The sequence below is a fragment of the Chaetura pelagica genome, unplaced genomic scaffold (assembly GCF_000747805.2).
Source record: "Chaetura pelagica isolate M959 unplaced genomic scaffold, ChaPel_1.0 scaffold436, whole genome shotgun sequence".
NCBI classification, from domain to species: domain Eukaryota; kingdom Metazoa; phylum Chordata; class Aves; order Apodiformes; family Apodidae; genus Chaetura; species Chaetura pelagica.
The window spans coordinates 2,993,072-3,010,802 of NW_009953651.1; the positions used below are offsets into that span (position 1 = coordinate 2,993,072).

Sequence of the window (17,731 nt, forward strand, 5' to 3'; positions counted from 1 at the left end):
TCAGGTGATTAATGGGGCAAGATTGGAGCTCTCCTCTGGCATCTTCTCACTCTCTGGTGATGGCTGCTGCTTGCGCCCACCTGCAGCAGAAAGAGTGCCAAGGGATGGGTGCTGGGTTCCAGGGGTGCTCAGGGTAGAGGTGCATAGGTTTGGGCCAGGACCAGGCAGCTGGCTCTGCCTGAGCTAGCCCTATGTGCAGTTTTGCCTACTGCTGGAGTGCTGCCAGGGAACTGGGCTGCCCCCTGCTCCAAGCCAGTCCCTGTGCAGGGCGTTCCCAGGACAGGGCTTGGCAGGAGCTGATCCGAGTAGCAGGGTGCTGGAGCACAGCTCTCCCCTGGGTGCTTCCTCCCCTGCTCAGTTACTCACTGAGGGATCTCAGCAGCCTCTTGCCCAGTGTCTCCTCGGAGCTGCTTGGTGATGAGCTGGTCCCAGCCTCTCTGCCCGGGGACTCTGCCTCCAGGATGGTGCCGCAGCACTCACTGTCTGCAAAAGCCCAGCCTGGCTGCAGCACCCTGAGGGACTGCAGCCCTCACCACTCCCTGGCTCGTGTCACTGTCTCCCAGCCAGACTCACTCTGCCGCTTGCTGTTCTCCTCATTGTCAGCCAGCTCCTCCTGGATGAAGGGGATACCCTCCATGCGCAGGAACACCGACTCGCTGGGACTGTGCGGCCCCTCAGAGCGGCTGCCTGTGGGGACACAGGGCAGGCATGGCCGTAGGGCAGGCAGGCACTGTGCCCTGGGGCAGGACACAGGGGGACACCTGCTGCAGCAGCAGGACCCTGTGCCAGGGACCCCCAGGGAGAACAAGAGCCCAGGGAACAGCAATTTACATGCCTGCATACTTGCACTCGAATGCAGAACGGCATCCATGGGTGTGCATGTGTAAATGCCCACATGCCCTAGGCCATGTGCAGCTGCATCTCTGCCTGTGGCAGGGAAGGAATACTTTTGGGTGACTCACACATTACACTGTTCCTCTCATTCAGGAGGGTGGTGGCATCTTCCTTGGGTGTCTGTGGGGTTCCTCTTGTAGTCGAGGCCTTGGTTGAATCCCTGTCAAAGGCCTCCATGTCAGGGGACTGGGGTGAGCTGTCCATGCGGCTGGCTACCAGCGCGTTGTGGTACTGTTGCCGGGTGACCTGGGCACACAGACACACAGGCCCAGGTCAGTGGGCACTGAGCTGCACTGGGACCTCCTGGGTGCTTGATGGCACCAAATTCCTGATCAGAAAGAGCCCTTGCCAACCCAGCCCATACCTTGACAAACTGCACGTCGCAGAGGATGTGCACAGAGTAGTCAGGTGTGTAGATGTTGTTGCTGCTGCTGTGGAGCTGCGTGGTGCTGCCCCCGTAGTCGTTGTGCTCCCGGTTGGGGGACTCGGAGCGGTTGAGCCCACTTCCGGGCTGCCTGGATGGTTCACCCCTGTGGGGGGCACATCCTTTCTCACCTGGGGACGGAGCTCTGCACAAGTCCTGCAGGGAGGGGCGGCACGAGCGGGCGGATGGGCAGCCAGCCAGTGCAGTGCTGCACGCAGCAGGAGACCCCCATGCTGCAGACCTGGAAGACACAAGCAAAGACTGGTGCAGGTGGCCAGAGCTTGTTCCTGACCTGCTGCTACTCAAGCCTGCAGCACCTTCCTAGCTAAGCTTGGGGATATTGGTGCAGACACACATTTCTCGCTGTGAAAACACAAGTTAGGGTCTCACTGCAGTTTTAAGCTAGTGCAACTGAGCAACCTCCCGTTTCCTGAGGAAGGAATGTTGCACCAAGACACAGATTTCTACCTCCAGTCTGCATGGGCCTCCAGCATTGTGCTCCAGCCACGCTGCTGCTCAGGTGATTAATGGGGCAAGATTGGAGCTCTCCTCTGGCATCTTCTCACTCTCTGGTGATGGCTGCTGCTTGCGCCCACCTGCAGCAGAAAGAGTGCCAAGGGATGGGTGCTGGGTTCCAGGGGTGCTCAGGGTAGAGGTGCATAGGGTTGGGCCAGGACCAGGCAGCTGGCTCTGCCTGAGCTAGCCCTATGTGCAGTTTTGCCTGCTGCTGGAGTGCTGCCAGGGAACTGGGCTGCCCCCTGCTCCAAGCCAGTCCCTGTGCAGGGCATTCCCAGGACAGGGCTTGGCAGGAGCTGATCCAAGTAGCAGGGTGCTGGAGCACAGCTCTCCCCTGGGTGCTTCCTCCCCTGCTCAGTTACTCACTGAGGGATCTCAGCAGCCTCTTGCCCAGTGTCTCCTCGGAGCTGCTTGGTGATGAGCTGGTCCCAGCCTCTCTGCCCGGGGACTCTGCCTCCAGGATGGTGCCGCAGCACTCACTGTCTGCAAAAGCCCAGCCTGGCTGCAGCACCCTGAGGGACTGCAGCCCTCACCACTCCCTGGCTCGTGTCACTGTCTCCCAGCCAGACTCACTCTGCCGCTTGCTGTTCTCCTCATTGTCAGCCAGCTCCTCCTGGATGAAGGGGATACCCTCCATGCGCAGGAACACCGACTCGCTGGGACTGTGCGGCCCCTCAGAGCGGCTGCCTGTGGGGACACAGGGCAGGCATGGCCGTAGGGCAGGCAGGCACTGTGCCCTGGGGCAGGACACAGGGGGACACCTGCTGCAGCAGCAGGACCCTGTGCCAGGGACCAGCAGGGAGAACAAGAGCCCAGGGAACAGCAATTTACATGCCTGCATACTTGCACTCAAATGCAGAACGGCATCCATGGGTGTGCATGTGTAAATGCCCACATGCCCTAGGCCATGTGCAGCTGCATCTCTGCCTGTGGCAGGGAAGGAATACTTTTGGGTGACTCACACATTACACTGTTCCTCTCATTCAGGAGGGTGGTGGCATCTTCCTTGGGTGTCTGTGGGGTTCCTCTTGTAGTCGAGGCCTTGGTTGAATCCCTGTCAAAGGCCTCCATGTCAGGGGACTGGGGTGAGCTGTCCATGCGGCTGGCTACCAGCGCGTTGTGGTACTGTTGCCGGGTGACCTGGGCACACAGACACACAGGCCCAGGTCAGTGGGCACTGAGCTGCACTGGGACCTCCTGGGTGCTTGATGGCACCAAATTCCTGATCAGAAAGAGCCCTTGCCAACCCAGCCCATACCTTGACAAACTGCACGTCGCAGAGGATGTGCACAGAGTAGTCAGGTGTGTAGATGTTGTTGCTGCTGCTGTGGAGCTGCGTGGTGCTGCCCCCGTAGTCGTTGTGCTCCCGGTTGGGGGACTCGGAGCGGTTGAGCCCACTGCACCGTGACGGTGACCTGTTCACTGCGGGAGGGGATAGCAGAGAGGCAAACACTCGTGGTGCTGCTTGGGTTCCCAGCCAGCACAGGGCCAGACTGGTCACCTGGGCAGTGGCCCTACAGAGGACCTGCAGTGGGGTCCTCCTTGGTGCATGCTGGTGGTGGAGACTCTGTGCCATGCTGGTCCCCAAACCAAAGGGATCAGGCAGGCAGGCATCTGATGTGGTGCAGGCAGCAGAGGTTAGGGCTGCTGTCTGCCTGTCACACTGACTGACTGATGGTTCTGCTACCACAGGCATTATGCATGGCCTTTGGCACAAGTTCTCCTGGTTGCAGCTGGCAGCCCATGGGGATTTACTTGACCTGCCTCGAGGGCATGCTCCTGTCCACCCCAGCTCTGACAGAACAGGAGCAGAGACTGCCACAGCAAGCTGGCCCATCCCTCATGTTGACTGATAGCTTCTGACATACGGCATGATGGACTTGTCTGGTCAGTGATTTATTAGGGAACAAAGGCAGCTTGTTCCTTGCATGGGTGATGTCAACATCATGCAGACTTTGCTCTGCTGCTAAAAAAGTTACATTATTACCTGGATCGTCAGAATGCAAGGGAAGCAGGGCAGCATGCATGCAAGGCTGTGGGTCATCAAGCAGCAAGTCACAAAATAACCAAAGCACAGAAACTGCATGCTAAAGGTATTCATGGCTCCCCCTTGTCCCTATCCCGTTCTTTCTGGGATTTGCATAATACTGGGGAGGCTGCAGCAGGTCTCCTGTCCCTGGTCTGCCACCTCTGCTCCAACCACTGAGGGGCTGCCCAATGTGGGATGCTGTGAGTGCTCCTTTCCTGACACTGTCTGGCATGTAGGGTGGAGGGGGCTTGGTGCACTGTGCACAGGGAGCTGGAAAGAGCCTGGCACATGCAGAGGTCATTGCTCAAAGTCATGCCCTGTTACCTGGAGAGCCAGCCAAGGACTCCCCTCTGCTGAAGGCGAAGGTACGGGACACTGAGACAGGCACTGCAGAGAGAGAGAGGCAAAGGAAGGAGGGGATAGGGGAAGGCGAGAGACAGAGGTAAGGATGGGGAACAGACCAAGAGGAAAAATGAGAAAAAAGGTTCACATGCCAGCAGCCCCAGGCTGGGCTCCCACAGCTGCCTCCAGTATCCCTTCCCACCCCCTGACATATTCCTGCTACAGGGAGCCACTCACCAGCCCTGGAGACAGAGACACCAGCAGGGACAGAGCTTGAATGGTGTAAATCAACAGGCTGCTCTGTGATGAGGTATTTTACAAATACAACTCCAAACAAATGCACCAGCACAAAAAGCTGCCCAGAACAACCTCATCTGGCCAGGAGCAAAGGACGGGTTGATAACCACTGGCACTCGCTCCCTGCTCTTGCTGCCCAACTCTCCTGCAGCAGGGCTGGCCATGCTGGGTCTCTGCCACCACACTGCTGCCCTGGCTGCCAGTGACAAAGATTGCCTGGTCATTAAAAAGTTGTGTAACAACAGTTAATCAATAACAAACTGTTAAATGTCAAGGGTTAAGGTCTGAATTCTCCCCCGTGACATGCTACTCTCACTCATTTCTGCTGGGCTTTGCTTCAAGGAGGTGGGAGATTGAGCTTAACTCCCTGCACCCTCTGCTGCCTCCCAGCTGGCTTCCCTGGTAGGGCTGTGGCACCACACACGTGTCCCGTGGCTGGCAGGGGTGGCCGGATGGCAGAAAACATCAGGTGACACAGCATCACGCATGAGCATGGGGAGCAGCGCAGCCCCAAGTGTGCCAGGGACACGAGCCAGCCTTCTGAATGGAAGCAAAGCAGGCAGAAAGAAATAGGTGAACCCTAGAGCTGCACACACAGTAGGATCCACAGAGGTGACAGTCACCTGCCCCAGTGGACTCTCCCTCTTCTCTCCATGATGTCCCACCCTATACCTCCCTAAAGGCTGAACTTAGAAGGTTCCTGTTTTGATTAGGCACCCAGAGCATCCTCGGCTTACCATCTGCAGTGCAGATCCAAGTGCAACATCTGGGGTGTGGGATGAGGGATGTGCCAGACTACAGGTGGGTAGCACCTCTACCTGCTCCCAAGCTACCAGGCACAAAATATTTGCAGGGGTGATCAGCAAAGAAGGGGAGGGCTCACCACCTCCTCTGATCAGAACTCCCTCTTAACTCACATAAGCAGGGAATCTGCTCAGTAACCCATCAGCTCTGCAGGCAGGGAATTTACTAGGACTGGACATCTGCTTTTAACTCAGACAATTTCCTTATTAATGCTACTAAAGCTATTAATATAATTAATACACTACCACATGTGAGTGGCTCACAGGTAAACTGACCCATCTCTGCAGCTCCCAAGGAGTTCCCATTCCCCTGGTATGGGACCCATGTTCAGGTCATGCTCCGAGCCTTAGGAACATGAACAGGTGCAAAGATGTTAGGCTGAGACCCAGATGTACCTGAAGTTGCAGGGTTTAATGCTGCCATCCATGTGGGCACCCTCCTGTACATGGGCAACATACCTTGCAGTGCCAACCATGCTGGGATCTGCCTGCATGACTGAAACCAAAGGGACCTCAAAGTCCCTTTGTGGGGACTTGGCTGCACCAGCAGCACACTGCTTCTCCACTGAGCTTTTTAGTAGGGGGTGACCTTGAGGCAGAGCCAAAGCTGCTCTTTGCAGGGTGCAAACTCACCCCTCCTCCAGCCAGCTGGTGCTGTGGAGTAGAGGTTTTAGAGTCCCAGCATGCCCCAGCAAGATACTTACATAGGAAGGAGGATCCAGCCAGGCTGCCCACTTTTCGCATGTCATTATCTGAAATGACAGTTGGAGGTGTAGGAATCACAGAGAAAGGGCTCCTGCTATGCCTAGTGTGCCCCACAGCAGTGTCACCCCATCCCATGGCCAGCCCATTCTCCTGGCCACCAGCTGGCTTATCCCCCACGGAGGCTGCCAAAGTGAAGGCAGTGCCAGAGGGAGCCCACAGGGCCCTTACCTGAGGAAACAACAGCCATGATGGCAGGGACACCATAGTAGGTGAATGCCCCATTTTCAAACCGCAGCCCTTCCTTGCCAACCTCCACCTCCACTTTCCCCTGGAAGGAGAAGTAAAACCCGCTCAGACAGGCACCCTGTGCTCCTGACCACCAGGGCTGCAGGGACCCTTGCCACCCTGTACAAGAAGACTGACATCTCTGCTGGTGGGAGCAGCCCAGAGCAGCAAGGAGAGACAGGCCACCCCCTGCCACCCTCTGCAGGCACCTGTAGGATGAGGACAAAGTAGTCGACAGGGCGGTTGCGCTGGTACAGGTAATGCTCTGCTGCCTTCTTGTTCTTGCGGTCGTACTTGAGCTCCTGGATGACACTGGGGTGTTTCAGGAGCCGCAGCAGGATCTTCTCAGAGAGGTAGGGGGACTTGAAAGGCTCTACTTCTAGAGGAAAGGTAACACATGGTCTGTCAGCAGGGCTGGAGCTGCCAGGAACCCCTCATCCTCTGAGCTGCACAGACCCCCTTCCCACAGCCTCGGCATCCCACTGCATGGAGGGGGGCCAAACACAAACCCATAATGGTGGAGCAGCAGATGCTCTGGGTGAGGGTCCAGGAAGAAGGAAACTGCATGCTGGGGGGAAGCCTGACCCAGGAACAGCTCAGGGATGGCATGAGGAGCTGGCACTGCTGCAGGGAGATGCAGGGTGTGCACAAGGGCAAGGGTACCTGTTGCCATGAACCGGTGGGTAGCTAGAAGGAGCTGCGGGGAGATCTTCACCTTCATCTCACTGTCTGAGAGCCTGAAGATGGAGAAGTCCTGGGGCTTGCGTCCCCGGTGGGGCACCCGCTCCTTCTTCCGATTGTTTGCTGTGGGGCAGAGAGCAGAGCAGTTGCCTGACTGCAACAGCCACAAAGCCACTGCAGCTGCAGGGCCCCGTACCACATGCACACGTATAGAGAGGCATGTCTTGCTGCACCCTAAGGCAGGGCTGCTGTGGAGCAGCAGCTGGAGCAGCAGGGTGCACAAAACATGCTGTACATCACAGCCTTGAGAGCAGCTCCCTGGGGAGGGAGAGGGTAGTGAAGGAACAATCCAGGGTTGCCCTGGCTGGATGCATCACCCAGAGCTGGAAAGGAGCTTGGGAACCACCCATGGGCATTTCATGCCCAACACACCTGTCCCTGGGTCAAGCCCTGCCCTGCTGGTTCTTCTATGTCTCAAGCATTCAAGACTCCCTGTCATCTGAGCAGCATTGCTCCATCATTATTGTCTCTCCCACCATGACTGTAAATTGCTCTGGGAAAGGACCACAATTTGCTGTGGCCTATTTCCTACCCACATGTCTGTCTGTCTGGTGGGGTCCCACCCTGGCTCCTGCAACTGCAGTAGCTGCTCTGGGACACTAACTGTACAGGTCCGTCTCATCCAGGATCTCGGACTTGATGATCTCCTCAATGACATCCTCCAGGGTGACAATGCCCATCACCTCGTAGAACGGGTCTCCTTCCCCTTCGTTGTTCACCCGCTGCACAATGGCCAGGTGGGACTTTCCTGTGGGGGGAGAGCAGAGCAGCAGTGAGACCCCCAACCCTGGCAAGATGAGTCCCCAGCACGGTGGGCTGGCAGCAGGATGGGGCTGAGTGGGAGGCACAGATCACAGCCACTATTGCCCAAGCCCACCCCAACTGTGCTAACCCAAGGGGCAGGGCTGGACACGGAGTCCAGATTAACAGGACTGCTACTCCCTGGGCTGATTTCTAGGTGTCATAGGACTCTGTCTCACTCTTTTTTGGGACTACTTGCTTTCTTTACCCAGGCAATCTGCTGTGAGTCACTCCATTTAGCTCTTCCACAGCCTCCTGTGTAGAACTGAAGTGCACATTATACCAGCTGCTTCTTGTTTACTCTCGGCTTCATTGGCATGAGGCAACTCGAACAGAGCAATGAGACTGTTCTCCAGCACAGAAATGTGAGTGTGTCCTTGGGTTCTACTGGCTTCCCTCATCCTCCTGATGTTTTCTCACTCTGTTGTTAATTATCTTTTCTATCAAATTGCCAGGAACAGCTCCCCACATCTTTCTATCCATCACCGTCTGGACTGATCCTAAAGCTTTTCTTAAAATATGGGAAAAGCCTCCAGCTCCTCAGAACAGCAGCTGGTTTTAATGCAGAAATGCATATGTTTGTTTGCAACTTTCAGCCCAGCTCCTGCAGAACTCCTGGGTGAACCATCTGGATGTGGAGGCTAAACACTTTTCAAGCCATTGCCTTGCACCTGAACGTCTTCTCCAAACCCTGTCCCTGACAGCACCTCCTCCCTGTTACCTTAAACAAGCAGACTGAGTCCAGGACCCTCCTTCAACTGCAATGATGGTGACTCCTGCTCTGAAGTTGCAGTGTTTCCCAATCACAGTCTCAGCTTCCTCACTTGTCCCCATTAAGCTGGCAGCTCTGCTGACACATTCTCAGGCTACTTGCTTTTGGCATACTTGAAATACCACTATTTGTTTTTGCATGTCCAGCTCTCTACAAGCTGTTTTGACTTCTTTGACTTCTCCCTTCCTTTATTGTCACTCTGATTTATGCTCCTGCTCAGCAGTTTGACCAGAACCCAGCTTCCAAGCCACAAACAATTTCTGGGTTTCTAGCTCCAATGTATTCTTGGACCTGTCAATGAACAGCACTGTTTCCTTACTGCCCCCGTGGCTCTTACACTGCTCAGCAGTGCATGCAGGTTCTGAACCTCTAGTTTTACTTAAGATATTTAAAATGTCCTTCACTGGCATCACTGCTAACAACTTCATGTCCCTCAGTTTGCTCTGCAACCTGGAGTCTCGTGTTGCAATGCCTGCACCAGCCCAGCTGTACCCTGGGCATTGCAGGGAACTCAGGAAGCTGCAAGCATTATTTTCTCCACAGGCTTGGAGCTGAGCTCCTTGAGCAGCATTAGTCACCCCAAAAGGGGGCATGTTCCTCCACTATGCAGCTGTCTCTGCATCTGCTTCTCCCATAAAGTTTCTCCAACAATCCTGCCTGCTGCTCTGAGCAAAGAGCATTTATGCATAAAGATGGAATAGGGGTGGGCTCCTGCCTGCTGCACAGCTCCCTCCTTGCCCACTGGGGCCTTCTGGCTCATTCCTGCGGTGGGACAGGGACAAGTGCATCCAGGGCATCCCAGCAGTCCCACCAAACATGGCTTGCTGGGGACCATGTGACCTTCAAATAACCCTGCCCTGGATCTGAGATGAGCAAACAATATTTCTCAGCTGAAGATCAGCACTATACATTTCTCACAGCAAAGCTTGGGCATTTTCCACAGTATACATTCCCTCCTCCTCATACCAAGCTTTTATTGCAGGATTTCAGACAGCAGCTCACTGCCTCCCACGCCTACAGAATTAGAAACGAGAACATAACATCACAGCAAGTAGCACCAAGATGCACTTAAAAAAAAAACCCATTTTTTTAAGAAAACCAAAGTGCCTTGGGGCACTGAAAATACAACATGTTCTTTGGACAGGGCTATTTCACTCCTTTCATACACAGGTTGGTGCATCTTGTCTGCCCATTGGGTAATAAAGCAACAGGACTTGAGACTTAAAAAGAAAAAAGCAGCAGAGTTGGCCAAAAGACAGCAGCAACAGCTATGTTTCATCTTAGCAAAGTCCAACTTTTGAAAATGTCTCCTTTGCCAAACCCTGCTCCCAAACACTGGGGCCATCTGGTCTCCTACAAGTCCTTGGGTGAGCAAGGAGAGGGGAGAAGTTATTTCTTTTGGCTGAAAGCTTGTTGTTAATGACATTTACGTGCAACCCAAAACCACCAAGCCCTTACAAAAAGCTTAGGTACTACTTAAAGGCAGTCAGAGAGTAATGGAGGCAATTCTTTTTTTGGCTAAACACCTACATTGACACTGTAATTTACTCTAGAGCAGCCTCAGAGAAATGTGATTCCAGATCCATGTTCACATAGCGGCAAATGAGATTATTTAGAAATAACCCAGCACTGTTAGCCTGGAAAGAGACCCACGGTTTCACGGCTCTGGGGGCAGAGCCAGAAGGGCTGTTAGAATGCTCAAGAGTTCTTTATTTTCACAGAAAATAAACACTTATAGTCAGGATATAAACCCCCAGGTTTAGGTTTCCAGGCTAACACCCACATTAGAGAAGGAGCAGGTACCCAGCAGTGGAAAATCACGGCAATTCATGTGGCTGCTCCTGGCCCACACCAAGTGAGCTGACCCTAGTCCCTGCCCAGCCAGCTGATACCTGTACCACAAACCTCCGAAATCCACACCCAGTCCTGGCAGAGCTGAAGCAAATAACTGCTGCTCCCAGCTGGCCAGCCTGGGAGAGAGCTCACTGGCCCTGAATTCCCACCTGAGGGACATGAGATCATTTGCAAAGCCCTGCCCCCCAACCCGGCTGGGTCCTGTGTCTCCTCCCATCACCTTTTTAACAGACCTTATAAATTTGGCAGCAGTTGTAGAAATGCCCAGGATATATGGTCATAGCTTGTTCCCTCCTAGGGCTGTGGGTGCTTCCAAGCTTGACTGTATCCCCTTTTCCAGCCGTGGGACCTGCTACACTTGCACGGAGGAAAAGCAGTGGCTTTTGTAGCAGGTATGAGGGCAGAACTTGGGCAATTTTATGAGCTGGAAGCAATGTGCAGACCTGGGGACATCAGAGGCGTCAGATCCTCTTCTCCAGCTGTTACCCTGCAGGTCTGCCTCAAGAGAGAGGGATAAATCACTTAAACAAAATCCCAAACTTGATCTAAACCAGCTTTAAGATCTGTAAAACTGATTACAAAAACTGTGCTATTGTAACCTCTGCTTGATAGCTCAAATGAAATGAATTATAAGGGTGAGCTGCTTCCCCACTAGCAAGCTGTCACACGTGAATTTTACAGGGCTATCGCCGAGGCAGGAGAGCACAGTGAAACACTTGAGAATCAAAGCCTTGGTTTGGCAAATGCTAGAACAAATGGGCAATTAACTTCACTTGTGCAAATAGCTCGACTGGCCTCTGCAGGACTGTTCTCACACAGGAAGTCTATAGGTGATTAAGTGCCTGCTCAGCATGGGATACAACTGTACTAAATTCTTTATGAGCTACATGAAATCCACTCCTTTCAAACAACAGCTTTGGTAGAAAGTTAATGCTTCAAAATGCTAAATTACAGAGCTAATATAAACAGCTGAAAGCTTTTGGATGGAGCAAGCATCTGACTAGATAACTGAAGCTTTTATGCCCATTTTTAGGAGCCTTGTTTTTCATAGGTACCTAAATGACCTTGGGCTCACAGATCCACCTTAAAGTGTTCTCCCCAATGGGAGAACATGGTCTGAACACATGGAAATGCCTTTACTTGTGGGAAAGAAAGTGCTGTTGGCTGAAAATGTAGCTCAGACTATTTCCTTATCATTTTTGATGTAGGTGCTCTGCCAGAGGAATGTGAAAGATGCTTCAGCCTTGTTTCTCATTCCATGGGATGAGTATTCTGAGCATGAAATTTATTTTCATAAATTTTATTGTAAGATCTGAAGCTGTTACTAGATCAAAAGTACAGGCACAAGCCATAAAGAATTTACAGCTACAAAATGGAAGGAAAAAAAAAGTAACTGGTAAGTAAGGTTGATTTGTGAAACAACCATGATGTAACTGAAATCTATTTTCTGTGTGCTTTTCATCAGAGCTTTTCTATGGGCCAAGGGGTTGCCACTATCTCTGCACTCCCTTGCAGACCTGTATCTGAAGTATGTGGGAACGCTGACCCGAACTTCTTGAACTAGAAACGTGTGTGAGTGTTCTTGTGTTACTCCAACTCTGCACCAACAGTGAAAGTACATGCCTGAGGTGTTACACCTAGAGGCAATGCACATCGACACCTAAACCCAGGGGAAATAGCCAGGAGGGCTGTGGGGTACCCAGCTCTATAGGGAACCAGAGCTATGTAAAGGGAAAACTAACTCCTAATCTAATCCAGACCTTCTGCAGAGATTAGAATCCATATGCTTACATTTCTCTCTAGGAGAGCATAAAAGATTTTCTCAAGCTCTGCTTTGATGCTTTTCCTAATCCTAAGGAATAGTGAGGGAAAGATGGGAGTATCTGCAATAGCTGATGCATTACTGTTGACAAAACAGATTGGGAGGGTAAGGGGGAGATTAGAGGGGACACTGAGTCTCATCTTCCATCTGCTGTACATAAGGGCTCTGACCTCCTGGGTATGACACTGCCTGCCTAGAAATGGTGGGTCTCTTTGCATGTCACTTGGAGCCTAAGGAAGCCTACAAGGATGCTGAGGCTTTATCAAGCTGAAAGCTAGATGTTTCCAAAAAGCCAATACAAAATGTTTTCATTGCTGGATTCCTTCTCACAGCTCAGTCTGAAGGTGCCTTTGACAGGTTCCAGAAGGGAGATGGCCAGCAGGGTGCCCTCTGCCCTAAGCACACAGCTCCCCTCTTGCTTTGCAGAACACCCCCCTGAAGCAGGCCTGCTCCTGGGCTTGCTGGGCAGGGTAAAGCAGCCTGGGGTTCACACAGTAAGATTTAGCACCGTTTTGCAGGGACAGCAAAGTAACATCTCGGGCAGAGTTGCAGCGTAAGTGAAAACATCTTTGTGTTTTGGCACCTCACCTGCTCTCAGCCTGGCAACCACCCTTCAGGGCACGTGTATGGGACAGTTCCTGGATAACAACCGGCTCCTTAACCCGTATAAACTGGCTCAGAGGTCATTGTTTCAGCCCATCTAGATGCCCAAAATGGTGGCTATCGCACTTGCAGAAATATCTCAAAGGCTAGTTTAAATTTCAAGCCATGCTTTGTGCTTGCAATGGCTGCAGGCTCAGAAGAAGACCTGTAAGAAAAGCAGATGGAATGGTACTGATCCCAGCTCCTGGCAAGTGTCAACACCTTCTCCAACTACATTCTATTTGTAGATGTCTAACAGAAACTGTGGAATATTTTGAAAAGTAAAGACAGAGACTCTAGGTCAGAACTGTCTTTTATAGGACAGGCTGTTTTCCCTGCTCAGCCAGGAAGTTTGGTTTTGGAGAGTTTACTTTTAGTAATTTTCAAAAGATGCCAGACCACAAAAGCCTAATTTGAGCTCCACCTCAGCCTCTGCCCTGCTGTAGGAAAATGACTGTAAAATCAAATTGCCACCATTTCTCTGACAAAGGAAGGTTATTTGCTGAAAATGCTACTGCTATATATGGACCTACTGAATAATTAGTCAACAAATTCCATAAATTACTTGAGCAATGGGACAAGGCTATGAATTCCCAAAGGCACCTACAGAACAAAGTGGTGGACCTCACAGCAGATCTCCCCAGGAGGAGTGATATCCCAGGACTGAAGCTTCAGTTATCTTCTAGGAATGGAGGAGAAACAGACTGTATCACCCACAGCATTTCACACTGAATGGTTGCCTAAGCCTTTCCTCCTAGCTCCATATTCCCAAGGTGAAGTTTATTCTCCTGTGACCTCATCTGCCCCTCTATATTGCTTTAACTTGCTAAATATGGTGCAGTTATTTCTTATTTATTTCAGGCTTGCCTGAAAAGATGGCAAACTGGATATCCAGACTTCATTATTTGAGTTCATTTCACTCAGTTTTGATGAGGAAACCAATTGCACAAGCAATTCCTGCCTTCAGCTGGACCTGCCTTGCTGGTGTAATGTTGTTTTTCAATTTGGTTTTAGGAGATGCCCTCCTGTTCTGGGCTGAGGGTTGAAGTCCAAGCTATCCAGCCTCCCTCTGTGTGGCTGTTTGCAGTCTTCTCTGGGTTTTTCCCAGCTCCCATTGGCACTCCAAATGTAACCATATTTCTCTAGAAATCAGTGCCAAGAGACACTGAATAATGCCAGCAGCAGCAGGCTTGTGAAGAGTTCAATCAGTTCTGCTGTGATGGGGCAGGGGCCTGGTTTTGTCAGCCAGGAGATCACAGCTACTTTTGGATGGCATAAACACACCAGGCCACTTGCTCCCTAGGAGCTCCTGAAGCATATGCTATTATTTTCAAACAATTTAGATATTTTGGCAAGCTGATGCTATGTAAGTGCCTTTCCCCAGGTCCATGGAGAATAATCCCACTGCACAGGGTCTTGCTGGGGGGGGATTTGTGACTCCTCTCCTTGAGATTAAACTCAAGACAAACATCACTGCATCTTACTGGAACTGAGCTCAAACAAGGTTAGGGGGGAACATGCCTAGAAACCAATGAAGGAAAACTTCTCTTCAAACCCTGCTACAAAAGAAGGAAAACAAGCTGATCATCTCCATAACTAGGATAGAACAATGAGAGAAAAGAAATAAATCAAGTAAACAAGTATAATACAGTATGATGCCAGTGAGTAGGAGGAGAGGCAGAAAACAGAAAGTGCTGCCGGAGGTGTGAGCAAGAGTCCCAAAGTGCTGTATTTAGTCATCCCCTGACATTTTCAGTAAGAAAGAACAAATGTTTGTGTACTGTGGCAAGGAGCTCTGGCAGTGAAATTGTGTTACTTATACCTTATGCAAAAAAAATGATACTATGAGCACAGTGGATGGGGCAGAACATGAATCATTAGTGAAAATGAAGTATACATTGCTATCCAGGGAAGAAAGATATAAAATGTGATATTTTGTATAAATACTGTAATAATGAAAAGAAATAACGGATACAAAAGCTGTTTGTGTTAATCTTAAGGGAAGGAAAAAAAAGCTGGCAAGGTCTCACTAGCGTTTTGTCAGAGACCTAAGGACATGGAGATGGTTTTGAATGATCATCCTTACCAGAGACTTTTAATTTCCGAGAAAGAGCTTGGGCTCTATCAATGGGAGCATTTGGTGTCCTGCAGGTACCTTGCATGTGCAAAGTGATTAATGCCTTCATTAAGCACTCACTGAACCAACAAGCAATCATCTTGTGCTCTAATTAGTAGAGGTGTCACACAAGACCTAGCAATGGAAAACAACCTTGATTGGATCAAACAAGATACTTTACCATAATTTAAATGGACAGAGAAAAGGAGACAGTGATGAAGATTCTTAATTACTAATGGGAAATCTTTATTTTAAAAATTAAATAGTCAAGAGAATGGGGATGAAACAGGAGTGGATGGGTCTGAAGGCAGCTGTGAGTGAACGTCTGTGGCAGTGCGGGAGCTGGAATGGGAACCTGTATTTGGAACTGGGAAAAGAGAGTTTAGGAGGGGTTTGGGGCTGGTCTGGGGGGTGGTCATCTACAGAACGGGGTTACAGGGTGATCAAATGCCTAGGAGAAAAATCAGAAGAGAACAGCAACACCTGAGAAGAAGAGTATTTGGGCAAAGAGCTGGAATTGCTAAACACCAAGGCGAGTTAGATACTAAGACCAAAAGCAAGGTTTTTTGGTTATGCAATTTAAAAAACACAAGGAGAAATGAGGTGGGAAAATACCTAAGTTTTAGGAAGAGCTCTACACAGAGGCTGTAGCAAAATGGCCCAGAAAGCCATGATGGCAAACACAAGTAAAGGAAGAAGAGCCTGCAGCAAAATGCCAAGAATTTAATGGAGCAAAGCTGAAGAAGGCTGGATAATCCTCATCTGAGATGAGGATGGCCATGTGAAAGTGCAGGGCAGGTAGCAAGCTTGTTAATGCACCTGTCAGGTTGGGGAGTGACAAACAGAAAGCATCTCTGTGTACGCAGGCAGGAAAGCACAAGCAAAGGGCAGTGAGCTAACCAACCACGAGTCCTTTTCTATAGGTCTGTGGATCCACAGGGTACCAGGCTGTAGAATAAATTTGGAGGGGGAAGTAGCTGAATACATAAAAATTGGATATAGTGCAGGGAAGGCTGATGAAAGAAGCCAAAGCCATCTGACATCTGTGGTAGCACCTGACTCTCTAGACAAGAGAGAGGTAGCAGAGACCTCAGGTGAACTCCAGTAATGTTGCAGTATCATGCAGGAAACCACAGGTAAGAGGGAACTGCAAACCACATAAGGAATAGGAAATACAACTGGCCATGTTAGAAGAGGCATGGTGGAGTGGAACTATACTGCAGCTCATCAAGGTTGAACCCAGAGAGCAATCTTAATGCTTTTTTTAAGTCTTGAAATAAAAAACAGGAATTTACTGATTTGCACCAAGTTGCAACTCTCCAGCTGTGCAGAGAGGGGAGGTGTTGTGTGCCACACAGAACTCCTCTCCCTGTGATCCCAGAAGGTCGTGGGGACACAGTTGTGCACCTCAGGAGAGGATGCTAACCTACATATATCTGACAATCCCTTTCCACCCCTCCTCCCAGCTCTAAAAATGAGCACAGAGATGAGCTCAGAGAGAGGCTTTCTCTGTATTTGGGATGGACCAGGTTGGTCTTTCTCACATGACCAGCTCTGCTTGCAGCAGCAGCCCTGGGCAGCCGGAGCTGGGTGCCATCCTCAAGCATTACACAATGCAGGATGTCACTGCTGCAGCCCTTTCTTACAGACTCGCTCAGCACGGTGTGACATGTCGCGTAACGCGCAGCAAAACCCACTTCCCAGGGAGGGGAAAAGACACATGCTGTGTGTATTCTCAAGGTATAGTTAATGAAATACAGCTCTCAGCATCTCTAGGGCTGTTGGCAGCTGCTGCATTATGAATACTGTCACAACTGCAAAAAAGAAGTACAGCTCTTTCTAAAGGTTTTGGCTTTTTTCTTTCCTTTAAATCATTTGCACAGAAACACTTTCTAGACCTACTTCTCATGGCTAAGCTGAAAACACGAGAGCTAAGTAACGAGATGCAATCTACTGCCATGAACTCCTCTGCACAGAAATGAGCAGTGAATGCTGCCACACCTGGGCAGGGGTGCGAGGCGCCCACCGCTCCCGTGCTGCCAGAACCCACAGACACATCAGCCCTGTGGGACAAGCTCACCCCACCAACCTCTGAAGCCAAAGGTTCTTAGTCTCCATGACACCACAAGCACAACCAGCACCGCAGGCCCTTGATCTACCCAGGGGCTGTTCCAGCAGGTGACACCAAGGTCACTGCCATGCAGAGCTCAAACCCCCCCCCAGCATCCCCGGTACCTGCCGGGCCCTGTCAGGAGGCCATGTGGAGTTGGCCACGAGGGGCTGCTCACCAAGGAACCTTTGGGGGTGTGGAGGGGGTGCAGGGGAAGCCTGGGGGGTGGCAGCCCAGTGGCCTCACCCTTCTTGAACTCCTCGAGCAGCGTGTCGAGGCGCGTGTCGTTGAAGACGCAGTGGAGCGGGCGGCGGTAGAAGCGGGTGACAGTCTGCAAGGGGGTGCAGTCATCGGGGTCCACGAAGGCCAGGTCCTTGACGAAGAGCAGGTCAACAATGTTGTCTCGCCGGTCACCCTCGTAGACAGGGATGCGCGTGTAGCCGGAGCGGAGGATCTCGGAGACGGTAGCGAAGTCCAACACGGCATCAGCACGGAGCATGAAGCAGTCGGCCAGCGGCGTCAGCACGTCCTCCACCACCTTGGTGCGCAGCTCCAGCGCGCCCTGCACCATGGCCAGC

General features: G+C 51.4%; 1 protein-coding gene across 1 annotated transcript; it reads right to left on the minus strand.

Moving 5' to 3' along the window:
* Positions 1 to 17,730, minus strand: CNNM1 (cyclin and CBS domain divalent metal cation transport mediator 1; the record flags this gene model as incomplete). The annotated part of the gene is made up of 12 exons (XM_010000134.1): positions 1 to 80; positions 367 to 479; positions 570 to 687; positions 1,216 to 1,222; positions 2,804 to 2,974; positions 3,093 to 3,256; positions 6,010 to 6,057; positions 6,239 to 6,338; positions 6,505 to 6,674; positions 6,959 to 7,099; positions 7,641 to 7,784; positions 17,400 to 17,730. Coding segments are annotated over 12 exons (1,587 nt in total), but the record flags the coding sequence as incomplete, so codon positions are not given.
* Between the last annotated feature and the right edge of the window lies 1 nt (position 17,731).